Genomic DNA, 25,179 nt, shown 5'->3' with positions numbered 1-25,179 from the left:
CTTTCTGTACCATGGTGTATATAGATTTTTACTGAACAAGGCTCTGCAGAGGAGGGGAGGCACAAAGCATTTCTGAGATTGGTTGTCATGGCACTGACCCCTGTGAGAGGAAGTCTTGCATTTTCTTTGACACCCACCTCCCTGCTGTGTCTCTCAGTTGCACCTTCTACTTGCAGGCAGCCCGCCTGTGCTGCTGAAGTCCATGGGCCACCAGCAAGCTCCAGCGCCAGCTGGGATGGGCAACATGGGAGAAGCAAGGCCTCAGCTTTCCATTGCCCTGTCTCTTGTGCCAGGCAGCCTCTTTCTGTCACCAGGGCTGAAAACACAAGGCATCAGTGACCCTCTCTGACAGGTGACCCACATAATCCTTAGGCAGCTGCCACAGCCTCTGAGAGGTGCTTCTTCTCCACCCTGCCATCAGTGCAGCACTGCTAGAGCATGCTGGCATCGCATCAGGTCAGATGAGCTCCATCTTGAACTGGCTGAAATTTGGCACAGTGGGTGAGGGCTCAGCCATACCACTGAAGGGGATGCAGGGCTGGTTCACTGGCACGGTGCCATGGCTCACAGTGGAACTGAGCTGCTGCAGTGTCATCAGCACCTCGTGCTGCAGCCGCTGCTGGTGCTCCTGCTGGCGGTCCAGTTGGCATTGTCTCTCCAGCACCATGTGCAGGGCCTGGCTCAGCTTCTGGATCTCCATCTGTACAGCATCCAGCTTTTCAGCAATGGCATGGGAGCTGGGAGCAGGGGGAAGCACTGGTCCACCCCAAGCAAGGTTTTGATTTTCAAGACTTGTGGGGCTCAGCAGGGCAGTCTGAGTGCTGGCATCTTTGACCTGGAGTAGTGGGAGGCAGGAGAGAAGGGAAGGTGAAGCATTATCAGCTGATCCTTCAGTGGTGATTAGCAAAAGAGGAATTTATTCTGCTACAAGGCATGAGAAAAAGCCATCACCTTGTTGCAGACCTCTAGACCTCACCATGCTCTGAGCTGCACTTCATCCTCACCAAGCCTCCATGCCCTGCTCCACAGAAACACCACATTGCCCTGCACACTGCCAGTACATGCTTAGCCATCTGGTGGTGGATGCTGCTGGATGGCAGCTGGGCTGCCCGTGCTCATGCCAGGCCTGTGTTTGCTCTCAACAGGGACAGAAATAATGTGCCCTGGGTTTCTCTTTCAGCCCTTCTCTCTCCCCTCCCGCGCCATTTCTTGTGTTGCACCCTGAAGCAAAGGGCTGTTCTGATCCCCAAGAGGGATCACATGCTGGTTTTGAACCCCAGGGCCCCTTCTCCTGGAAAGAGTGTTGAACAACCTGTGTCCGCTCAAGTAGCTGGGAAGGCCTCTTGACAAACACTTGAGTGGGCTGGGAAAGGCGTTTGCTGTGTCTGAGCAGAGGCAGGGTGGTGGATGAAGGCTCAGCCTGATTCATGGCTATGTTTTGTACCCAGGATGCCATGGTGAAAAAGGCAGGTGCCAGCATCCTACCATCCTCTGTGGGGCAACAGCATTGCCCATCAGTGAAGTCTCCAGAGGTCAGAGGGTGCTTTGAAGAGGTAAACCTTCCTTGGGCATTGGGGCAGCCCCACAGCCATGCCGCCTTGCTGGCAGCCTACCCGGGGCTGATCCTGGGACTGCTGGGTCACTTACGTTTGCCCCATGGCTCACCACAGCTGCCAGCAAGCTGGGCTTGGCCATGGGGCTAGCCAGCTGGCTGCATGCTCACTGTGGTGGGCAGGATGACTGCAGGGACATGGACCTGCTGGAACAAAGCATGCAAGGCCATGGCCTGGGGGTTCTCATAGCATGGTGAGGCAGGGGTATACACGTTAGGGATTGTGGTGGCGCGACATGTCCCAGAGGGTGGCCATCCGGGATGTGTCACCCTGACCTGGCCCACTGCAGCCCTTTATCTCCTCGTGTGGCACCAAGAAACTCAGCTGCTGGTGTTCTTGTGGGTTGGGGGATCTCCTGAGCTGGTATTGAAACCAAGCCTTAAAGAGGGGGTTTGTGAGCTGCAGGTTGGAGGCCAACACTGGCATCACCAAGGCCAGCATCACCCAATGGCAGCAGTGAGTACTGGCTGCAGGCAGGTGGGCAGCATGCCCCATGGCCCCAGCAGATGGAGGCACTTCCCAGATGAGTTTGCCAAGTGCCAGGGTCAAGCATCACTCAAGAGTGCAGCTAGCAGAGGCTGTGGGGGGGAAGCATTTCAGGAACCCCTCATCCCCAATGGCCTGCCCCATCTGCATGGATTAGACACAGCAGGGTCCTGTGCAGGGCCATCCCAGCGGGCAGCACTGCACCGGCTCCTGGCTGGAGCAGACAGGCTCTCTGTCTTGCCATGACACCTGGCATCCTACCTTTTTCTGCAGGAGGATAGCCCTGTCCACGATCATCTTCTTCACCATCAGGGCTGGGTTCCTGGTGGGGGGTGTGACCAGCCGCCCTCGGCTGGGCAGGAGCTGCGGGGGAATGGCTGGGACCCCCAGAGTGGAGCAGCTCTCCAGAGTTGAGGGGGTGCCTGTGGAGCTATCATCGCCTGCAAGGGACAGTGACAGAAATGCCTCGAAAGGAGGCCCTTGGGGGGTCCCCAGCAGGGGACAGGGAGCCCTTTCTCTGGCCCAGTGCTACTGATGGGGGAGAGGGGGGGAGGGGTCATGGTGGTGACCCCCCCATGGAGAGCCAGGCCTTACCATTCCTGGGGGGCAGTCCCATGGGCAGAGCCTCCCCAAGCTGCCCACCATCCTTGCAGAGAGAGGCCGTGCTAACAATCTGGATGCCCTCCTTGGTGTCTTGGCCACCAGCAGGGCCCCCACGGGACGCTGTGGGGGTCTGGGCACACATTGACTCAGGTGGCTCAGCCTCATGCCCCTGCAGTGGGGGCCAGGGCTGGTCCCCATCCCAGCCAGCTGACGCCAATCCAGGCTCCACGCTTTTCCGCTTCAGGAAGAGGTACACGGCCTGTGGTGTCACCCGAATGTCGTCCAGCTCCAGCACCTTCTTGATCTTGCGGAAGCTCAGCCCAGCCCTGCGTAGCTCCACGATCCTCCTCTTAGCATGGTCGTCCAGCCGGCCCATCGCTCCCGGCACCCCTCCTGTTCCCAGCACCTACATTCCTGATGTGCAGCCACTGTGGGGATGCCGGCAGTCCCCCAGGCAGCACTAAGCCCTGTGATGGTGCTCAGGTTCTGCTAGTGCTCTGCCACCAGGCTGCCAGTCCCAGCCATGGGTCTACACAACACCATCCCCATCTTCTAGCAGTGACATGATTCCCAGCCAGCGAGGAGGAAGGAGGAGGCTCTTCCCTCCGGAGTGATGAGGGTCAGCCCAAAACCTCACTCATGTGGAGCCCCCTCAAAGGAGGGGATCCAACCTGTCTCCCAGTCCGCCAAGGGCACAGAGGATAGTAACAGGCTCAGCTCTGCCCACTGTCCCAAACTGGACATCAGTTCCTTGCTGCCAATAGCACAGTGAAGAATCAGGAGTGGTCAGGATCCCAGGCAGCAGCTCAGTATCCTGGGGAGCACGGTGCAAGTCCTGGCAAGCAGCAGTTCATTGCATGAGGCTGGCAGATCCCACCAAAGCCTCGTGTCTCCTTGGTGGACTGGCAGGTTACAGCGAGCACAACTGGGGATACCCACATTGACAACTACTGCATGGAAACTGTTGGTGCTGCAGCGCCTGCCCTTCGGATCTGGAGACGACACTCCTGTGTCCTTTGTACACTCCTTGTACCTTTGGGAAAAGCAAAAGCAATCATTTATATACCAGTTGTAAAGAAGGCACAACTATAAACGTAATGACTGTACCTCCTGTGCTTCCCCTTTCTCCCCGTGCACACAGCCTTGGCTGGTGGTGTCAGTCACGGGACCATGGCTCAGGACATGGTCACACTCACTGTGCCTGCGTGGGTGGGTGTAGGGTGGCCTGCGCTGCTGGTACGGACCCCGCACGTGTACCTCCTCTGGGTCACACCTGGAGCAAAGCAATGTGGTGGGGCCAGCCTCTTCCCTTGCTGCAGGCATCATGGCGGGGTGAGGTCAGGATGGACAGTGCTTGGAGTTGTGTATACGTGTGTGTATACACTTATACCTACATGGGGATATACCTATATATGTGTATTCATATGCATGTGTGTGCGTATACAATGATGGTGGAGGGGTTTTTCCACTTCCTATCAGCTTCCTTCATCTGCAGGCATTTCTTGGACACTCAGTGCTGCAACTTCTGCCTAAAGGACATCTGGGTTTCGCCTCACCAAAATAAATAACCTCCAAGAATTCCCGTAAGACAGCAAAACACTTTTCAGATCAGCAATGTATAATAGAGGCTACCTCAAGCGGTCACTGTCAAACAGATGTGTGTTTTCCAAACGCCACTTCCCCAGGCACATGTGGATCTTAAAAATGACAATAATATGTTTTGTTGGCCAAGGAGGCACAGAGACTGTTATACATCAGCCACAGAAAGCCACAGGGAGAAACGGAGCCACTTAATTCAATACAGAAGTTGTGCCCCTCTGCGTTTTACTTCTTCCATGGCAAAAGAGAGAGACATTAACTCCAGAGTTGTAGATTGTACTTTGAACCAGACCTCTTTATATCTAAAGGCCTCCCACACCCTGCTATGCGCATTAGGAACCTTGTAGGTAAGAGCTGGGGAATAGTGAATGCAGGAAAACAGATGTCCCTGGCTGCAGACAAGACGTCAGAAGTACCCAACCTTCTCCATGCCAAGGGGAGATGCTACAAGGAAACCACCACCTTTTGTTTCCTGTGGCTGCAGGGATAGGGAGCTCAGGCCCTGGCAAGAAGCTCTGCCCTCCTCCCACAGTGTTTCAAGACACAGTGAGAGGACACTAGAGCAAAAGCAAAGCAGTGTAGCTATCTGAACAGCCGGTGACAGGAACATAAAGTTTACAGAAATACCAGGAAAGCCAGCAGTGAGGTACTCCTGCAGCCTTCATCCAGCCTCCACACGGCAGGAGAGATGATGAGAGCACCTTGGAGATGTGCTGACTCCATACAGTGTTTCCCCCAGCTCTCTCTTCACTGAAGACACGGCTTGCTTTGCACCATCCCCAGGTCCCAGCTCCTTCCTTCTTTGCCTTCTTATCCCCTCCAGACTTTCCCCAGCCCTCTGCAGACGTCCTGCCACCCTGCCTTCCCAGGTTGGGGACAGTTCACGGGAGGCGCAGACCATCCCTGCCCTGCTAACCCCATGTCAGCATGGCATTCCCAATGCAGGGTGTTCCCCTGCAGCTCCCCATTTGCTGGGGGGGCAGTGGGATGAGGAGTCTGGCCGGGATGGCTCCACACCAGCAGTACATGGCTGCAAGCAGCAGCTCCATGGAGATACTATCAGTGCTCCAGGGCTCACGGCTAGCTTCATCCAGGCTCCTTATGCTTCGAGAACAGTACTTGTCTCTGCAGTGAGGATTTCTAAAAATATGTATTTACCAATCAGAACTAGACCAAGACCTGGCAACCCATCTCAGAGAAGGCACTGAAAAGCAGGCTGTGGGTCAGAGTTCACCCAGCTGGCAAGCAGGAAGCGAGTACAGGCAGAAGGGCAGGGCAAAATCCAGCTCAGATCCTGCTCACTTACACCATAAGAGCATGCCAAGCACACAGCAGCTACTCTCTACCATGTCTGGTAGGAGAAGAGGGCTGCCAGTGAAAGCAACAGATCGTCCCTCTGGACAATACAGTATTCCAGCAATTTCCTCCAAGATCGCAACAGTTGGCCTCTCTGAAAGCTCCGGTCTGGCTCCATCTCTAGTTACACCTTTATTTATCTAGGTCCTGCTGTGAATTTGCAGTTTTCCTGTAGTAGACATGCTCCCCATTTCCACATGAAGGTAATGAGTCCATTACTTTCTCCTCTTTCTCCCTCTCCAGAGGGGATTTTCCCAATTGAGCTGCAGCCCGCGTCATACATGCAGCTTATGCAACACAGCTGCCCAAGTTACATATTCACAGAGGTGAGACCTTTACACTCACCCTGCCTACAGGACAGTTGTTACTTGCTAATAACTTTTGCACAAGGGGAAAAAAATCTCAGTCCAATAAGAGGGAAAGATTCAGTGATTTTCCTAGACCTGTGATTTTGCATCAGGGATGGAGTTCTCTTCACTGCTCAGGGCCAGGCTTGGGGGTTGATGTGGTTCCTCTGAAGGTTTCTTATGCCGGTCAGAAGATAATTCACGTGGCTGCTTCGTAGGGGGACAGGGAAAGGGAGCACATCAGTGGAAGCAAATTCACAGCACTGCAATCTTGTGAGCTTACTCTCTGCCTTTGATCCCTTTTCATTTATGTGGATATGGGGAAAACAGGAAGGTTTCATCTCCTCCAGAAAGTCCCTGAAACCATCTCATCTGGGCTGACTCAGCCTTTGCTATTTCTAAAATAGAGCAGCACCCTGAAGTCTGCTTGTCTTGGAGGTTTCCAAACAAGGCACAGGCGCTGTGAGCTGTGTGTGGGCACTAGAAGGCCCCTGCTCCAAAAGCGTGGCTTGCCTCCACCTACCTGGCTATCGCACTGTGCACCAGCCACAGCTGCAAGCCATTTTGCAAGCCATGATTATGCAGTCATGCCTGTGTGGGAAAAACATCATTCCTCTGCAAACTATGACAGCTTCACTGTGATTCCTCATGGGTCTGCAGGTGTCCTTCCCCCCCTCCCTTGTTTTGCAGTGGGATGCATATTCGCAGGGTGAAGATGTGGTGACTGGAACACTCACTCACTGTTACAGCCAGAGAGGGCTGTCACACAGCACTGCAGGCTCCAAGTTTTGCCCTTCAGTGGGCTGGCTTTCAAGAACTTACTCAGCCAGTTGGACATGCACATTTGTGTGAGCAGCTTCATGGTTTGTTATACAGCCAGGCCTGCAAAAGGAATTTTGCTTCAGCCTGCCAATTTAGGCATCTGCCCAGATTTCACATCAGCCACCCTTTCTTCAGCTGCTGCTGAACCCTTGCAATGCCTCAAGTCTTTAAGTACTTAGTCGTAGCTGGGAAAGCTCCTTTGACCAGGCATCACTGCTGGTAATGCTTCTATTCCATAATCCTGCATGCAGTAATATCCACAGAAACACAGACCACAACCTGGAGCAACCTTCTCATCACCGGGATTATTTCCTTAGCCCCTCCGCTTTCTGGCCCAGAAAATATTATGTACAAAATGGAACAGCCTCAAGAGAGAAGGAGAAAGAAGGCAGCACTCGTGCACACCTGAGTTCCCTTCAGGGCAGACTGGATTTAAGGTCTGAGGAAAAGCATGAATCCAAGTTTCCTGCAACCCAGGTGAAGTTCCTAACCGTTAGCCTTAGGGCAAGCAGAAGGCTTTTTCCTCTTCACCACTTGTTTCTGCACCAGTGCAAGCCCCAGCTCGAGGAGGTGAACCCAAGGAGGGGGAGCTCCCCAGTGTCCATCCTGCAAGTCCCTCAGGGTAAAGCTCCCCTGTTCCTGCACATACGTAAACCCACCAGCTGCACTGCTGCCTGTTTCTCCCCCAGTCTTTGTGCAGCCCTGATTACCAGGGTTTGAATGCCAAAGTCCACGGTTGTTGTGTGACCACAGAGCTGCCTTGTGTCTGGGAAGGTTTACTTCTCCCTTCTGTCTCTCCGCTGCAAGCCTGCTCTTGGATGCAGGCAGTTTTTACCCTGGCAAGGTGCAAGCAAATCTTCTTCTGAAATTCATGCCAGGGTGAAGCAGGGAAGTCAGATCCCTGCAGAGCCTTCAACAGACAGTAGTGCTGTGCTTACAATCATGCAACTGCTTTACCCTGGGGCGGCATTTTCTTATCTGGGTTAGCTGCATGACAGCATGCCTATGGTCAGCCTGGCGCTCAGGGATGGAACAGCCTTGGACAGATGTAGGTGTCCGTCCATCTATGGATGGACTTAACCAGAGCAACAAGCCTCAATCTACAATTTCAGAAGCAGCACAGCCACAAGGGTAGCAGATACCAAGGTAAAGCAATGTGTCTCACCAGTGAGACAAATTGCTGATGTGGAGAATGGCTGTGACCAAGGAACAGGGAGGAGTAGGAGAGGGAAGAACTGAACCCACAGAGAGCAAGAAGGTGCAGCTCATCCTGTCTGGTCTCAGCAATGGAAAACAGCCTTTTCACATTGTTAACATCCCAATGCACTTTGGACTCAAGAGCTTGCTTTGCTGCAGAGAGTGCAACATACTCTTGCCCTAAAAAGGTCCATGTAGGACCATAAAGGAAAAAGTTAGATGTGGGTATATCCCTTTCCTTTCAATGTGAACTGTCTTTGTACAGTGCAAGGCCAGTGTACGAGGGCATGGGACAGGAAACAGTTTGACTAATTCACAACAGATGCGCAGGACATCCTGGGCTAGGCAAAAGCATGAAAATAAAGAAGGGGGAGGTGTTAGCAAAAGGGAATTGATCCTCATGGACCTTGTAAGGAGCCACAAGCCCAATCTGCCAGACTTCCCTTTATCCTGGGCCTTGTGGTTGGTAGCAGCTCAAGGAGATCCTGTTGTCCACCCTTCTCTTTGCCTCCAATGTCCAGCTCTCCTTCTCAGATCCTCAGTGCACCTTTGGGAAGCTGGAGCAGCTGCAAGCAGCTTGGGAGGGACACTGATCCGTCATCATCAGTTTTATTGTTTTCCCATGGCATTCTAAATAGCCACTGCAAAAGCTGGCAAGATGAGTCCTTTTTCACTCTGCAGCAGCTCAGAGGAAGAAAAAAAATATTTAGAACATCCTCCAGAAGCACAAGGAGGACAATTCTGGTTTACACTTGATTCAGATATGGAAAAGAGCTTCTTGCAACCAAGGGAGCAAGAAGTGTTTCAAGTAGTCTGAAGGCAAAGATGCTGTGGAAGGGGCTAGTCTGCTGTGGGAAGGCCTGATTCCTTCTCACTCGGCAAAGAAATGGGCTTTGAACACAGTGAGCCACGCTGGAAAGGAAAGATGAGCTGGTATGGCAATGCTCCACTTAGTTTCTTGCCCTTGGGGTCCTGTTTCAGAGCCTGCCTGGCACAGCTTTGAAGGGACATGGATAGTTCTTAGCTCTTCACCCAGATAACAGTTTCACTGCTGTACAGACTGGAAAGTCTTAGCTCCAGGAGAGACAGGTAATCAGAAAGAACTGGCAACATGGTTTAATGGCACTTTGCTTGGAGGGAGGTTAACAGGAAGGTGTCCTATGCCGAAATGCTGCCCAAGCAGGAAGATCTGAGCCAGGGAAGAATGGCCATTTCTCCCAGGCTACTATTTTACCCTGTGTCACTGCTTTGCCAGATTCATCAAGCCTCATGGAAGCAATAACACTGTCTAGCAACACTGCTACCAGCCATACAGACTGCTGTATCCCATGTTACACAGACCTAATTTTCTTTGCAAAATTGGTGAAGGAGCAGCTCTGTTATAGGCTTTATTAGAAGGAGATGGGCCAGTTGAATTTAGGTGGTGCTGCTGTTACCCGAGCCATGCTAGCTCCCCCTCTGAAGGGACAACCTCATAAGAAGTTTTTTAATCAACCTGTACTTCAGCCAGCAGAATGGCAGAGAACAAAGGGTTGTATATTTGGATTTGGAAGTGAGCTATTTAGAACCCAGGCCAAACTTTGCTCTGTCACCTTTGACAACTGACCAATTCCTTTAGGCTCTGCTTTCAGAGCAGTTGAGGACCTAGCCCCCTGCCTGGACACACTTTAAAAATTAGATCCTCAAATGGAAAATGCAAAACTTTAAGGTTCTACTTTAAGGTTTTCAGTACGTGCAAACTGAAGACAGTTGGGTCCCTGCAAGGTTTCTTTAATTAACAGTTTTGGGGTTTGCAAAACAAAGTGTGAGTAGGATGGTGCACATAGTTTACTTTTGACCCAGACAATGCCACTACAGCCTTGTATGAACTGGGGAATAGGGTATAAAGATCAGGTGACGGGATAAAGAGGATCATGTATATGTAATGAGTATTGGGATTTTTTAGGGACACAGGGTAACAACAGTATAAAAATCGTACTGGTTCCTCATGCCTGAGGGGAGGAAAGGAGGAATTTCAGGAATACCAGAAAATCCACCCTGATGGTCAAAGGGTCCCCACCACACAGCACAAAACAGTGACACTGTATAAAAATGTGCTGATGGATAGCTTTGTACAAAAAGGCTTTGCATTTTTTCACCTCTCCTACAGCTCAAAAACCTTAGGTCACCATCATCACCGTATCAGGTGGACTGACAAATTCAGCATGGTTGTGAAGCTGTGCCTCTACCTGGTAAAGGTCAGATCTGTATTCAGAAATGATCTAGAGGATCCAAACCTGATATTAAGGACTGTGGAACCACAGCTTGAAGGAACAAGAGGCTTTCACAGACCACCTGGAAAGGCCTGAGGGAGAGGAATAGGCTGGATTTGACATCCAGACTCAGAAATCCAACTCTGCCTTGGGACTGAACAAACTCGTCAAGCCGAGCTTAAGTATTCAGTCAAGACCAACAAATACCAAGTAGCTCAGAGCCCTGCCTTTATCTGTATAGTCAACATTAGCTTCTCTTTAAAGTGTTTTGCAGCTTTAAATCTCTGCTCTCCAAAGATGCAGCCCTTCCAGCAGAGAAAGTTGCAAAGGCTAAATCACAAGCATACCTTGAATTTCTAGTGTCTTTCATGTGCCTGAAGAGGAAACAAATAAATCAGTGCAAAGTGTAACATGGTATTTGTTCCTTGGGGTGAAACCAGGACATCTGAGGAAGGTTAACATTGAGCAGGCATATTCCTCCAGTGTTGGGGCATGCTTTGTTTAAAGTGCTGCAGGAAAACAGAGAAAAAGTGCATCATGGCACAATGTTCAGGCTAAGAGCCTCAAAATACAAATGTGTGCATAGGCACATTCAGGTGCAGAGAGTCCTGAAGTCTTGAGCTTGTCCGTGGCCTAGCTGCACTACAAGAATCAGCCTCAGACCTCAAAAGAGGGCAGGCCAGATGCTCACAGACTACTGCTGAAGACTTAATTCACCTAGAAGTGTTTCAGCTAAACTGATAAACTCACCTCCTTCTGCAGATTAGAGAGGAATCCCGAAAATATCCTTTTTTCTGCTGTTCCAAATCTGTATAGCTACTCAACAGTACAGCCACTTGAAACTCAGGCTAATCTCAACTCTCTGAAGAGATAACCAAGGCTGTCATTACACATTAGGATGAAAAGTTTCCAAGCCCTTAGAAGACAAATCCCCCATCCTGCAGTTCCTCTAATGAAGCCACAGACTGTATTCCCTGAAGCCAGACACATATCTAACCCCACTCTAACACAGGTGCAGAATGAGTGACGGACTGACCAGGGAGACAGACCAAAGCTCTTACAACATGGGAAACATCGGCATCAAGAGGTTGCAGGCTGAGCTGGTGCTGCAGTGCAATCCCTACAAGCACAAAGTAACACCTGGTATTCAGCACCTTGCACCACACCACAATAAATCAATGCCAGTGGTTTAGTGCTGCTGTTGGCAGAATGACCCATGGATTACCTGGATCTTCTGGGGTTCAAGGAGAGCTCTCTGTAGCCACGCCACCACATTGCTGCAGCTCCACACTCCAAAGCCAATGAATAGGAAGGAAAAATGAAGCACCCAGTTGCAAAATGGTGCAACACACAGGACAAGCACTTTCAGCCACAGGTGGCATTTAGAGACACTGATTAAGTAGCCCTAACCACCATCAGCTACCGCAAGTGGAGCAGTTCACCTGCAGAGATGGCAGTAAATAGCACTGTTCTTGTCGACAGCCTGGAGGTGCAGGAATGAAGGGACAGAAAAACAGAGGCAAGATCCAAAAGCAGCACTCATGGAGCTCCGTTCTTTCCTCTCCTGCTCATCTGTGGTGTCTTGGCTGGAGCAGATTTGTGATTGTCTGCTGCCTTAAATCCGCCACCCAGCAGTCTATCGACACACGGGCAATTTCTAAAGAGGGTCTGCACCTCTGCCGGAAAACTGCTAGGCAGGTTTCTGAGTTCAGGAAGGAGCTGGAGGACAACATTTCAGATAAGGCACGCCACTCCCATCTTTGACACTGAATCTCAGCGCAGCCCAGACCTCCACATCCCCGCTCAAGCGTGTCCCCAGTCTGCATGTCGAGCAGTAGTGGCTTACTCCATCCAGAGCTGTGCCCTGCCAAGCACGGGATGGCTGTGAGCCACAGGAGCTCACGGACAATGGCCTCATGCCACCCCTCCCTGCTGCTCGCACCCCTGTCAAACTACCGCTGTGAGAAGTTTCTCTCCATCCTTCCCACCACGCTCCCAGCACCCAAACCAGCTTAATACACAGAAGCAAACAGGTACAGCATCCACGTACAGGGACTAAAGATGAGTGCCGGGATCCTCCCAGGTGATGGCACCAACTTGCTGCCGTTGCTGCATCCTCCCGTGGCCGTGGACAGCCAGGGTCCCAGCACAGCCCAGCTCTGCAGCAGCCAGCTTTTTGGGAGGCTGCTGTTTGAAAAGCTCCTGCACTCTTTGTTTGGTTGGGGCAGAGCCAGCAAAGGCTGCCGGGAAGGTCTCCCAGGAGGAGACTTATGTGCTGGGAGGGAGGAGCCCTCCTCTTAACTCTTTCAGGGCAGCCTCACTTCAGGACCGTGAGGAGCCTTTGCAATCTCAGGGCGCAGGCCTGCCATCCATCCTGTCCTGGACCACAGCTCAGGTGTGGCTGGTGTCCCCTGTGTCAGAGGATAGAGGAGGAACCCTGCAGAAGGCAGCAGTGCCATCCGTAGAGGTCCCAGCCAGACCTGGAAGCACCAGCTCCTTGCGCAGGACTACAGCGGTGATGGTGGGCTGCCCCGCGCCAGGCTGAGCTGCTGGCATGGGGCAGAAGGCCACAGCAGTGCCGTTCGCTCTGAACTGAAGCAGACGCATGCTCCAACCTGTTCTCACCTCTGCTTGTGCCCCCAACTGAGATGTTCAAATGTCTCTTCTTGCTCAGGCTCGGCCTTGAGGCTTATTCCTGCTGACTGCTAGCAGCCACTGAGAGGAGATCAGCCCCCCCAGCAACCTGCCACCACTGTCCTGGGGCTGGCCCTGCTGCGCACAGCTCTTCCCAGAGCTGCTTCAGGGAGGCCACTGGCAGGAAACTTCCCTTTTTTCACAGTAGTATTATTTTTCTACTGGTTCAGTGAACTCACCTGACCACCCCTGGAGAGATGAGAGCCAATATGAGAATGAGGGTGTGTATGGCTTTGGGATTAGCCAGCCGTTATGGCTTTGCCACAGCCAGGAGAGACTAGAATTTTAAATATCGTTCCCTAAGCCTAACAGCAGTGAGCACAGGCAAGTGGGAAAAGCCTGGCCTCCATCCCTCCTGCCCAAGGAATCATGGCCCCAGCCTCTCCCACGGGACCTCCTCTCTGCAGCAGTACTTGGCGTGGAGGCTATGTTGGGGCTGAGCACTAACAGGCTGTCATGAAACAGCACAACCTGCTGAAAGCCATAGGTGCTGTGGGTACCGCAGGCTGAGACTCCTGGCTTATCTTTGTGAGGCCCAATCTTTAGCCCATATAACCATTTATTGGTGGTACTTGCCATCTTTCATAAACCAGTTTTCAGGTTTGCAGCTGAAATGTGGTATAGAAGAGGTTTGGCTGTATCAGGTCTTGTTCTCCAGCTGTGGCTGCAGTTGTTGTCTAATGGGCACATTGAACAAGCGTACCTTTGCACAGTACTACCCTAGGTATGACAAAAATGGTTAGCACAAAGATGGGCAGCAGAAAATGGACTGAAGATTTTAATAAAGCACCATAAAATTCAAGAATTAAAGCTACACTACTCAAAATTTCACATGTAACAAGTTATTTGGAAGAAAAGAGAGAATAACAGCCACCTGGGTCAGCCTACAGGTTCCTTTGGGTCCCAGAGTACACCCCCCGCCCCAGTGCAGCACTAGGACACTTTCCAAGGAGGCCAATGGCACCCTGGCTGGTATCAGCTATAGCGTGGCCAGCAGGAGCAGGGCAGGGATCGTGCCCCTGTACTCGGCACTGGTGAGGCCACACCTCGAGTACTGTGTGCAGTTTTGGGCCCTTCAGTACAAGAAGGACATCGAGGTGTCGGAGCGTGTCCAGAGAAGGGCAACGAAGCTGGGGAAGGGTCTGGAGAACAAGTCTGATGAGGAGCGGCTGAGGGAGCTGGGGTTGTTTGGCCTGGAGAAAGGGAGGCTGAGGGGAGACCTTATTGCTCTCTACAACTACCTGAAAGGAGGCTGTAGCAAGGTGGGGGAGGTCAGTCTTTTCTCCCAGGTAACAGGAAATAGGACAAGGGAAAATGACCTCAGGCTGCACCAGGGCAGGTTTAGATTGGCTATTAGGAAACATTTCTTCACCAAAAGGGTTGGCAGGCACTGGAACAGGCTGCCCAGGGAAGTGGTTCAGTCACCAACCCTGGAGGTATTTAAAAGAGGTGTAGATGTGGCACTTAAGGACATGGTTTAGTGGCAGACTTGGCAGTACTGGGTTAATGGTTGGACTCAATGATCTTAAGGATCTTTGCCAACCTAAACGATTCCACAATTCTATGACTCTAAGGTCATCATGACAGCCTACCGATAGTCCTCAATATGCATAGTCCGGTTTCTGTTTGAACCCATGTCAACTTTTAGTAGGCTACATCCTATGGCAGGGAAATCTGCCCTTTAACAAGATGTTGTGTGAAGAACCTCCTTTTGTTTTTCTCTGAACCTGCCCATGGCTAGTTTCATGTAATATCCCCTTGGTTTTGCAGCAGAAGAGAAAATAAACCAGTTCTTCTCCTTGCCACACATGATCTTATAGACACCTGCCCCGATCTCGCCCACATTCGGTGAGGGAGGTAGACAGGGCATATTCTCACACTGCATTCAGGAGGTGGAGCTGTATTCCTTTCACAGAGCAGCAAAAGGATTCGAATCTTAGGAATTAAACAAAAATGCCTAAGTCCATGCTTCAGCTGACTAGCACGATGCTTCTTGGAGAGGTTTGTCATGTTTAAGGCCCTGCATTATGAATGGGGTCAGAGGACACTTCTGACTTTGTTCCCTTGAAGTCAGGGGTCAGGCAGCCAGTGCACCTGGAACCCAATGTGACCAGGTCAAAAGATCAGCGCCTCCAGCTGAAAACTTCCTCGTTAAGTTCACAGTACAGTTTTGGTGGGGGGGACAGGACCAAAAAAACCCAAACCAAACAAAAACATAAAATGTTCTTCCCACATATATCTTTGTATGTATGAAATGCCAGTGGCTGGTGCTCCATCTTTGGCCTTTTATTCTTCTCTTCATATTTTTTGTTCACTACTGCAAGTCCAGTGCAGTTGAGTCCCCGACTGACACGCTCCCCGCCTCACACCCCGACGGACACCCTCGCCCACCCGCTCCCGCTCTGCCCCTTTAAACCCGCTCGGCCCCGCTCCTCAGACCCCACCTCCGCCGACGTGTGACGCCATCGGCGCGCGGCGTCCCTTCCCGCCCGCCTGCGTCGATCGCGCGCGACGGGCGCGGAGCGGAGGCTGTGGCGGGCGCCCAGGATGTGAGTGGGGCCGGGGGGCATCGGCGTCCATCGGCCCCGCCGCGGCGCGGAGCGGGCCCCCCGCCGCGCGGAGGTGCCGAGGGGAGCCGGCGCCGGAACCGCCGAGGAGATGGCGGGGCGAGGGTCAGGGATGGCGCCGCGGCGCCGCGGCCTACCGCGCCCGGGGGCGGGGAGGGAGGGAGGCCGGGCCGGGGAGGGGCCGGGCGGGGCTGGGCCGGGGCCTGGGGGGGAGCCGGGGCCGGGGGTCTCGGCCCTCCCCGCGGCCGGGGCGGCGGGAGGAGCGCTGTGCGGGCCCGGGGGCGGGCGGCGCGGCCCCGGGGCAGGGGTTTTCTCTGAACCGACTCTGTGCTTGGTCTGTGCTTTTCTCTTCCTGTTCCTTAGCCCGCGCCTTGGCTTCGCTCATAGTATGGCGACACGTACGGTGCGGTCAGCAGCGACAAGCCCTCGGTCCGCCCGGCGCCGTAACGTACCCCATGGCGTGCGAACCGGGACGCGGAGCTGGCTGCCCCTGCGCTCCTCCGGCCCTGCTCGCTGTAGTTAGCTTGGGCGAGCGGCCGTAACTTTGCAAAGAACTGCCGAGCGTTGAACCCTCTCCTCCTCATACGAGGAAATCTTTTCCCTATTTTGCAAATGAGGATCTGGAGCAAACTGCCATTAAAGGACTTGCCTGTAGTCGTGCAGGAAGTCCGGGGGAGAGCTGAGTTTGCTTCCTTTGCTACAGAATTGCAGCTCTCTTGAGTGCAAATCAACTCTTTAAAGCAGAGAGGTGTGTGTGTGAAATGAATGTTTGGCCTGTGTAGATTGCTCTTAGACTTTCTGGTGTGGGGTGGGTGCTGCAAAAACATTGACTTCTTGGGGATTGAGAGGTTTTTTTATTGTAAGAAAGAAGCATGTCCCATAGAAATGCGTTGTTATACACCCCTGTGCGAAGACCATGATTTTATTCTTTCCACATCTTCCAGTGAATGTCTGAACATGCACAGGTGAAAGTGCCCATGGGCTGCGTCTTGTAGGCTGAGGTTTCCAACTGAAGTGAGCTAGGCAAGTGGCATTCTTGAGAAAGGTACATATATTTTGATGGAGAGAAAACACTGGTTAGTTTGGAGGCTGCTTAAAAGCTGCATGTACCATTATACGGAAGTTTGAATGTATAAATACCATGTGGCTCATTTGTCTGGTAAGTGCCCAACCTGAGGAGTGGTGGCTGTTTAAGGGAAGTGACCTCCTGCTCCAGCAGCAGGCTGGATAACAGCAAAGTGTGTGCTGATTTTTGTCCAGGCTTTCTCTTCTCTCCCTCCAGTAGGGGTAAAACCAGAGCCAGCTATCAGGTGATAATAGATAATTTTGCAGGCTGTGCTGGTAGCGTCATCACTGTGATAGTCCAGAGGTGCAAGAGAAGTCGGTGGGAAGGGATAACACAAACCTGAGTATGGTGTATTGAGAAGAAAGGTAGGAAAGGAAAATACAAGTTTTGGTCTTGTAAGTCCAGAAACTTGCTGTTCTATTCTTCCAAGTGAGTTACCTGGTCTTATGCAGTGGCTTTCAATTTTTGAGCTGCAGCCCCCTCGCACTTTGCACTAGAGGCATAGATTTGGAAATGCTATCTGAATGATTGATGAACACAGGTTTGTTTTTCTTAGTCACCTTTGCAGCACTGATGGAACAGTCCATGGACTGCCTTCTTACCACCACTGGTCTTAGAGGAGACATTTCCTCTTCCAACGAGTCCTGCCAGTGTCCCATTTGTGTTGTGGGTTTCCCGTTCTCCATGCAAAAAGGCATGGGTGTCTCTTGACTTCTGGATTTGCAGAGAGCTGGGTTTGCGAATGTTAATTTGTGTTGCTTTTTGGAGTTGTTGTATTAGGGAAAACTCTGAAGCTGAAAATCAGGAAAGTGAGTTCAGCTGTTCAGAAGTGATCTCTTCCCAAATATAAATTTAACTGCAATTTAGAGAATAAAGTAATTACTTACCAGACTGACACCAGAAGTGTAGAAGCAAGATGACTCTTGGATGCAGTGAGCTGGAGAGTTTTTTTTTTTTCTTGTTAACTGATTTTACCTGTGATGCATGTGGAGATGTTTCTTTCCAACATTGTGCAGTATTGTGAATATTCAGTGTCACTTCAGATAAGCCTGGCAGTTCAGACATGCTTCTGCCCACTCTTGCATTTCCTGAATGTTTCATTCATGGGTAGATAATGGGTATTAACACCAAATCAAATCTGTCACACTTCCTTAGCAGTGATTAAAACATACCTTGGAGGCAGCTTTGTAGTGCAAGTGTTAAACAACCCATGTAGAATAGTCAAAATGCAACAACGTGTTTGGACATCACAGAATATGTGATGGATGCAGCCCTCTCATGGGAAACCTCTGGAATTCAACTAATGCCCAGGATTTCAGTGTTAAATAGTGGGGTGTTAAATTTGTCTCCTTTTGGATGTAGAGTAAAGAGGGAACTGATTTGGGCGAAATGAGGTCAGAATCCAGTTTAGACTTTCTGCTAAGAAGTTGTAGTAGAATCTGCTGTTGCAGCAGTGCAGCAAACTGGGCCCTTTAATCTGGTCTGACAGGGCTTTGGAAGCAACTTGTTGAGGCTGGAAGCAGCCATAATTCAGTGGGGGTGGGGGGGTTGTTCTCAACAACCCTTTCTTCCTGAAAAATACATGCTGTATGGTACAAATTGGCTTTGGAGAAAACCAGTGCGTACTCCTCTGGAGACAAGGCTGTTGTCAAGAGGCGTGAACTGCATGTACAGTTTGCAGACCAAGTGGATGCCCTCTGTCTGCCACTTTTTTGGCACTTTGTGTTTCTGTGAACATCAAAATGATAGCCTTAAACGTGGATGCAGGCTTTTACATGAGGCACACAGTGCCAACATGAGCAGGCATGAAGGCTGGCAGTTAACAGCCGTGTAACAGTATGTGTAACTGAAATACCCTGTAGAAGTCAGTTGATGCCCAGTCTGCTGCCATTGTTGCAAAGCGGGTTTGTTGTTTTATGCCTATCTGTTAATTTCTTGTTTCTAAACCCTTTTATCTTGTCACTAGGCTGTTCTTTGGAGTTTATTGCACTCGATTAGGGATCGGTTCTCAGAATCAAGGAGTTAGAAGTGAGATTTGAGATAAGTGAGGCCCATTCGGTGCTGCTTTGGACGCCTCCAAAGGGGAAATGGAGTTATCAGGATTGAAAAAGAAGAGTTTGCTAGGACTCAAAGAAAATAATAAAAAATCCAACACTAGGTAATCATTCTGTACGAATTTTCTAGGGTTAACAAAACTGGGGATATTATAGGGTACTAGGGCTCTCCCAGTGAGGGTGAGGAATTGGAAATGTACTCCTTTCTGCGTGAATTTCTGTGAGAATTTCTGTATGCTATAGCTGTCTTCCTCAAAGCTGCTCTGTAATGTAAAATATTTTCCTTTTTCTAAAAAGTCCAAACTTGCCTAATGCTTTAACTCTGCAGTTATGGTGATCTTGAGTTACATTTGAAGTTCATTGTTTTGTGTTGCTGTTCTGTTCTTTGTTTGGGTGTGGGTTCTCTGTTGTTTATGGTTTTCTATATTAAACAATGTCTTCTGCAATTTGTTCTTGAAGGGCTCCCTCACCAACCAAGCGCAAGGATCGGTCTGAAGAGAAATCAAAGGACCGATCCAAGGATAAAGCAGCCACTAAGGAATCAGGTGAAAAGGATCGTGGTCGAGACAAGACACGTAAAAGACGCAGTGCTTCCAGTGGGAGCAGCAGTACCAGGTAGTTACCTTCACAGGTAGTGACAAATTACAGTGTTTTCACAAACCACCAGCTTGATCTCTGGTACACTTCATTCCCTGTGTCACAGACTTGTTGAAAGCTTACATTGTGTTAGTCACAGTGCTGTTTTGTTTAACTTAAGGGTTTTATTTCTTTTAGGTATGAATTTCCTTTGGCTGTCTAGTGAACTGTGGAGCATCAGTTTTCATTGTTCTAACTCACAGTTGCGCTCTCTGATTATCAGAAGCTTTTCAGCCATTCTTTTTCTGGGTACTGCAATCATTTTTATTCCCCACTTCCTGTCCCTGCCTGCCCCCAACAGATCCCGTTCCAGCTCAACTTCCAGTTCAGGGTCCAGTTCCAGCACTGGTTCTAGCAGTGGCTCTAGCTCCTCTTCTGCCTCAAGCCGCTCTGGGAGCTCCAGCACCTCACGCAGTTCCAGTTCCAGCAGCTCCTCTGGATCTCCAAGCCCCTCTCGACGGAGACATGACAATAGGAGACGCTCCCGCTCCAAGTGAGTTTTATTTGCCTTCTAGGAATTAGCAGCTGGCAGGGTAATAATCTTGTATTCTACATGGTTGTGATCGGAACAGGGTTTTTTTTTTATGAAGACCATTTGCTTTCTCCCTAACTTAGAGATCTGAATTTTCTTAGGATATGTGTGCTCCTTTTGCTTACAATCAAAACATATGCCCTATAGGAAAAGAGATTAAAAACTTGATTTTTAAAGGGTGATTTTTAAATACTACGTTTTGCAGAGGCAGTTTTAATCAATGTTTCCCCAACAGTATGGGACTATATGGGCACTAGATGAGAGTAAAGCTCTTTGGTTCCTGTAAATTACAGCCAAGAGTAACAGAAAAGTCAGGGCTGAAAATGGTGTACATGTGTATATGTATATTCTTATGTATAAAAAAATAAAGGGGGGGAGGCTAAGGAAGCATTTTCCTGTAGGGGTGGGACTCAAACTGTTGTTCCTTTGGATAATTCTGTAGGTAAGGTACTAAAGGCTGATAATATCTACTGAAGTATTATAAGCCAGTGTGTGTTTTGTAGTATATCCCTCAGTTTATGGACAAGAAGATTAGGAAGAAGCATAAATATAAATTTTCTACACACTGAATTTTATACAGATTAAAATTACATTCCAGTTTTTATAACTACAAAAAAATTGTGACATGCAGCTACTTACAAAAGAACCTACTTAACTGTGACATTTCTGGACCTCTATAGTGAAGAGAAGATACAGAAACACAAATCATTGGATCCACTAATTTGCCTGGATGTGGTATGCTTTGGTATATATGCCCTTATTTTGCCTCTTTAATTGTTGAGGCAATAAATTTTTGTTTTAACAACTGGGAAATTCTTTTACTATAGCCAACAACTTTGAAGGAATGCTTGCTAAATTTCGTGTCTGTTACCCTAGTTGCAGTAAAGTGGAAAACTCACAAAAAAAGGCTCTAAAAATTCCAGAAGGTTCAAAAGCAGGCAAGGCAAATAGAAGTTCTGAGGTGTTTCTACTTGGAATACCCCCACCACCACTCCAGCACTCCCTAAGCTGTAACTTTGTAAGAAAAAAGATGCTCTCACCCAAAAAGTGGTACCTCTTTTATGATGTGATAATGATTGGCTTCTTGCTTTTGTCTTGCACGTTCCCTGAAAACTGTAAACATTTTCTGTTGTCAAAATCAGGTCCAAGCCACCCAAGAGAGATGAAAAGGAGCGGAAGAGACGGAGCCCGTCACCCAGACCTACAAAAGTGCATGTTGGAAGGCTCACTAGAAACGTGACCAAGGTAATGGCATGCTCCCCCGTAATATCAAGCTTGCATATCTCCTGTGAGGACGTGTGAGTGGCTCTTTTGAAGCTCTCAAAACTTTTTTGTTGCCAGAGCACTGCCAAGGAAATTCTTGTTTTGTGTCCAAATTGATCAGTGAGGAAAATTTAGGTAGGATTTTACTGAGTCAAACACAGTGCAGGCTTCTGAGACTGTGCAGTGCTTAAGAGGTGTGTCTGCTTTGTCAGTGTTCCAGACCTTGTATCCTGGAGCCTTACTAGGAAGAAGACTCTAGAAGCTGGGACAGTAGCTGAAATTACCTCGGAGGCATTAAGGATATCTGGAAGTTCTTGACAAAGGATCTGAAGAGGCCTGGGCTGGCTTAAGTTGTCTTTGCTAGAATGTAGTTTAAAGGGCTTCAGAGATAAAAGGTTTAGGGTGCTGCAAAGATTATGGTTTTTTTTTAAGGTGCAATTGTTAATAGTATTTAGAGTTTTCAGCTGAGGGAATAAGTTCTATTTTCAGGTCCCCGAGAGGATTTTTACACTAGTTGCATTTTTGGACGCAGTGTTGACATGCGGCAGTAATGCTGCTAGAAGCTAAGGGTTGGAACAACCTGAGGAGAAACTGAATAGACAACAGTGGTAATCCTTTCCACACCTAGCCAATGAAATATGTCTCTTCCTGATGGTGGCATTGATTTAAAGCTAATCTAGCGCTGTGGATTTACCACTCTGTGCCAGCCAGACCTGGTCAGTAAGCGTGGTCTATGTCCTCTAGACTTGCTTTTTCTTTGCAGGATCACATCATGGAGATTTTTTCCACTTACGGAAAGATTAAAATGATTGACATGCCAGTTGACAGGCTAAATCCACACCTCTCTAAAGGTTATGCTTATGTGGAGTTTGAGAACCCAGATGATGCTGAGAAAGCCCTGAAACACATGGATGGAGGTAGGTATCAAGTGCTGCAAGGAGGCTGGGTGCTTTTAAAAAATCTTTGGAGCAGATGAGTTTGATGAAAATGAATTAGAGGCAATAGGGAGGCCTTTGGGGAACTGATCTGAAATACTGTCTGATTTCAGCCCGAATGGCCTTGGCTTTTGTGTGATTCAGGACAGATCCAAAACATCACAGAACTATTAAAACTGAGTTTTTTCAAAACAGTAATAAAATTCTTCAAGTTTCTGTGAAGATCTTTCCCAATTAACATCTGAACTGCAGTTTGATGGGATATTAGATTGTCTATTATGTATGTGGACTTCACCAAAGTAACCCCTGAGCAGACAGTGGAAATGGGACTGTAGGCTGATTCACGCATAAGTTGCTTGTGACAAAGCTGTGAGCTGCAATAATGTGATGTGTAGATGTTAGTGTCAAAAAATACTTACTCTTCCTGTCTCTCTGCTTCTCTAACAAGGCCAGATTGACGGTCAGGAGATCACGGCCACAGCTGTGCTGGCACCACGACCTAGGCCGCCTCCCAGACGCTTCAGCCCACCCAGGAGGATGCTGCCGCCACCACCGATGTGGCGCAGGTCACCCCCTCGCATGAGGAGAAGGTGAGAGCTGTGACAACATGTATTTCCTTCTCAGTTTAACAGCCTGTTATCACCGAAGGACTCGGCGTGGGGACAGTTTCATCCTGTTGGACTGACTTTCCCCTTCAAATGACCATAATACCTTTCGGGCATCAGTTGAACCTGGATTGTACTTCATAACTCCTTAGCACCAGGGTGACCTGCTTGGGTCTACAACCCTGAACGCTGTCTGTTGGAAATGTCAGATGCTTTCCAGCCTGCTCCCTGGAGTCCCTTCTGCATAAATGCTTCGAGGTGAAGTGGGAACACACTTTGGCTGGCAGAATGCTTTTGGCAGCCTGCTCCAGCCGCTTGCTTTTCAGAAGCCCTTGCACCTCTCTCCCTTACCTCTGTGAATGGGTATGTGACCAAAAGCCAGTCCTTCCGCATCAGGTGAGCAGAGTACACTGACCCTGAGGTGTGACCTGACACATGCCTGTTGTGCAGCTTGGGGCTGCCTGAATGTGCAGATAAGTCTTTCAGAGTCTTCCTCAGCATCTAGATGGATGTCTTGGTAATCTGCTTAAACTCTTGTCCCTAGTAAAAGCGTCTCCTATTTGAGCCACTTGATTGCTGAAGAGCTTATGAACTACAGGTTTAAAAATGAGAACTAGTTAATGTGGCACAAGATCCACTGCCTGTTGGTCCTCCTTTAAACATGCCTTTTACTGAGGTCTGGCAAATGCTAGAATTGCTGTCCTTCCTCACTGTTTTCTTCCCTGGTCTAACTCTTAGTATCCTGTTCAGGCTGTTTATTAATATTCTGTGCCTGGAACCTTGGTGTCATACTGGTGGCTGTGCAGGTTGATTGTAATACTGAAGAGCTTGAAGCTTAACTGTTTCTTTAGAGTTAGAGAAATGGCCCTTTGGCTTGAAAGGGCTTATATAAAACCTTTCTCTGAATATCACTGTATTGCAGGAGTCAAAGCTGACTCTTCACCTGAAGGAGAATCTGGTGTAGAATGAACTTCAGCTTGTTTTGCTTGAGGAAAAAGACAAGATTCTTCTCTGTTCTTTGGATTATTACACATTCTTTCAAATTACACAGCAGGGATGTTCTGGCTACCCTCCGCCTCAGGAGTCAATGTTTGAATTGCCTTTTTCCTCTCTGGAGCTGGTTGTATTTCCCTGTAGCTCTCTTACTGCAGTGTGTGAGGGTTTTTTTGGAGGGGTGGGGAAGTGTTTCGAAAAGTTGGTAGAGGAGCTGACAATTGACTGGAACTTGTTGCTCCTGTTGCCTAACAAAAACTTTCTTCTTCTCTGCCAGGTCCCGGTCTCCTCGGCGCAGATCCCCTGTTCGCCGGCGATCAAGATCCAGATCTCCTGGACGAAGGCGCCATCGCAGCCGCTCCAGCTCAAACTCCTCACGATAAAGCAGAAAGACTGGACAGCTTTTTATTTTTTAACTTAAATCCCATCAGACTAAATATTGTACCTTTTTTTTTATAATGGGTCTGGGTGAGGAGGAATGAGAGAGAGGAGAGAGTACCCTGGCAGTGAAGGTAACCTAAGAAGAGAGAGCAGCAGTTCCTGGCCAGTAGATAGCCTTTGCTATGGGGCTTATAGTTTCCTGGCATTGAATTGAAATTATTTAAAAGTGGCTCTGATTTTAAAGGCTGCAAAAACATCTTTTCCAGATAAACCAAAGGAAAGATGTTACAGCCTCTCCTTCTCCAGTTAGCAGGCTGCTGCTCAGTGATTTCTAAACGCTTCGCATGCTGTACAGACGAGCATGTAAATCTTGAGCTATTTCAGAAACGCTGCATAGTAAGGCAGGGAGGCTTTTAACTTGATCTCTAGGTGCCAGTATGGGATTTTTCAAAGCAGCTGGAGTCCAGATCTGCCCAAGACTTAAATACTGAGTTGTTGCTTTATTCCAATTCCCAAACAGATTATTAGTTTCTGCAGAGTTAAGCTCCTCTGTAACACATATACCGGTCGATCATCACAGAAACAATGGTCCAGCCCACTGAACGTGATACTTTAGAAAAGAAGCTGGAAATCTTAAGAACTGGTTTGTAGCTGCCCCTGTAAGTGATTTTTTTCACCTTTACTTAAAGGGTTTTGGTAAAAAAACTTCCTTCACAGCCTCACAATGGAACGGTGCGAGCGCTTCTGCTTTTGCAAATCTCAAATTAGCGACTGAGTGTCAACCCCCTGGAAGCTGCAAGGCAGAGGGAGGCACAAGGATGCAATGCTGTCTGGATTAACTGGGGTTCACATGGGGAAAGGCAAGGAATTTACCACCTGTTGTACAGTCAATACTATGAAGACTCTTTTTTTGTTTTGTATCGCTTTGTACCCTTTTGGGCCATGTTGTGTTTGTACTTGTGTAGGATAAGCGAATAAAGCAGTAGGGTTGAGAACAGCTGGCCTGCCTCGCTCCCTTCTCCAGTCCCTTACTGTGCGCAGGAGCGGTGAGGCCAGCAGCTGCCTTTTCCGGGGGATTTTTATGGTAAGACAGGTAACGTCCGTGTCTCCCGCCCCGGGGCGGGCCCTGTCTCTTTAAGACCGGCGCGGGCGGTGCTTGTCTTCGGCGTCAGGCGGGC

General features: G+C 49.4%; 2 protein-coding genes across 9 annotated transcripts; one reads left to right on the top strand and one right to left on the bottom strand.

The window, feature by feature from the left end:
• Position 1: 1 nt before the first annotated feature.
• LOC142062813 (uncharacterized) lies at positions 2 to 12,513 on the bottom strand. 4 transcript variants are annotated; one of them, XM_075105865.1, is made up of 5 exons: positions 11,501 to 12,513; positions 10,623 to 10,784; positions 2,694 to 3,735; positions 2,361 to 2,539; positions 2 to 835 (listed from the first exon to the last, which is right to left on the bottom strand). In XM_075105865.1, the coding sequence occupies exons 3-5, from the start codon at positions 3,076 to 3,078 to the stop codon at positions 458 to 460; spliced, it is 942 nt and encodes a 313-aa protein (XP_074961966.1). In that variant the 5' UTR covers positions 3,079 to 3,735; positions 10,623 to 10,784; positions 11,501 to 12,513; the 3' UTR covers positions 2 to 457. The 4 variants fall into 4 exon arrangements, with proteins under 4 accessions (XP_074961966.1, XP_074961967.1, XP_074961965.1 ...); XM_075105866.1 differs by having other exon boundaries at positions 12,326 to 12,513; XM_075105864.1 differs by lacking the exon at positions 10,623 to 10,784.
• Positions 12,514 to 15,429: 2,916 nt separating this feature from the next.
• Positions 15,430 to 24,998, top strand: RNPS1 (RNA binding protein with serine rich domain 1). Of its 5 annotated transcripts, none has more exons than XM_075105853.1 (8): positions 15,436 to 15,518; positions 18,569 to 18,760; positions 19,116 to 19,271; positions 19,594 to 19,785; positions 20,967 to 21,069; positions 21,851 to 22,004; positions 22,471 to 22,612; positions 23,898 to 24,998. In XM_075105853.1, exons 2-8 carry the CDS (start codon positions 18,690 to 18,692, stop codon positions 24,001 to 24,003), a joined length of 924 nt encoding a protein of 307 aa, XP_074961954.1. In that variant the 5' UTR covers positions 15,436 to 15,518; positions 18,569 to 18,689; the 3' UTR covers positions 24,004 to 24,998. The 5 variants fall into 5 exon arrangements, with proteins under 5 accessions (XP_074961958.1, XP_074961954.1, XP_074961957.1 ...); XM_075105854.1 differs by lacking the exon at positions 15,436 to 15,518 and adding an exon at positions 15,541 to 15,641; XM_075105855.1 differs by lacking the exon at positions 15,436 to 15,518 and adding an exon at positions 15,900 to 16,284.
• The last annotated feature ends 181 nt before the right edge of the window (positions 24,999 to 25,179 follow it).

Source organism: Phalacrocorax aristotelis, chromosome 10 (assembly GCF_949628215.1).
Source record: "Phalacrocorax aristotelis chromosome 10, bGulAri2.1, whole genome shotgun sequence".
NCBI lineage: Eukaryota > Metazoa > Chordata > Aves > Suliformes > Phalacrocoracidae > Phalacrocorax > Phalacrocorax aristotelis.
Note: the sequence above shows the minus strand (reverse complement) of the source record. Positions and strands in the feature narration are given on the sequence as shown.

Bases quoted from the DNA above. Each gene is read 5' to 3' on its own strand.
- LOC142062813 (XM_075105865.1), bottom strand. From the start codon at position 3,078: ATGGGCCGGCTGGACGACCATGCTAAGAGGAGGATCGTGGAGCTACGC. The intron at 2,540-2,693 runs GTAAGGCCTGGC...TGTCCCTTGCAG, and splicing joins GGGACTGCCCCCCAGGAATG to GCGATGATAGCTCCACAGGC. The intron at 836-2,360 runs GTAGGATGCCAG...CCACTACTCCAG, and splicing joins CTATCCTCCTGCAGAAAAAG to GTCAAAGATGCCAGCACTCA.
- RNPS1 (XM_075105853.1), top strand. From the start codon at position 18,690: ATGGAGTTATCAGGATTGAAAAAGAAGAGTTTGCTAGGACTCAAAGAA. The intron at 19,786-20,966 runs GTGAGTTTTATT...TGTCAAAATCAG, and splicing joins AGGAGACGCTCCCGCTCCAA to GTCCAAGCCACCCAAGAGAG. The intron at 22,613-23,897 runs GTGAGAGCTGTG...CTTCTCTGCCAG, and splicing joins CCCCCTCGCATGAGGAGAAG to GTCCCGGTCTCCTCGGCGCA.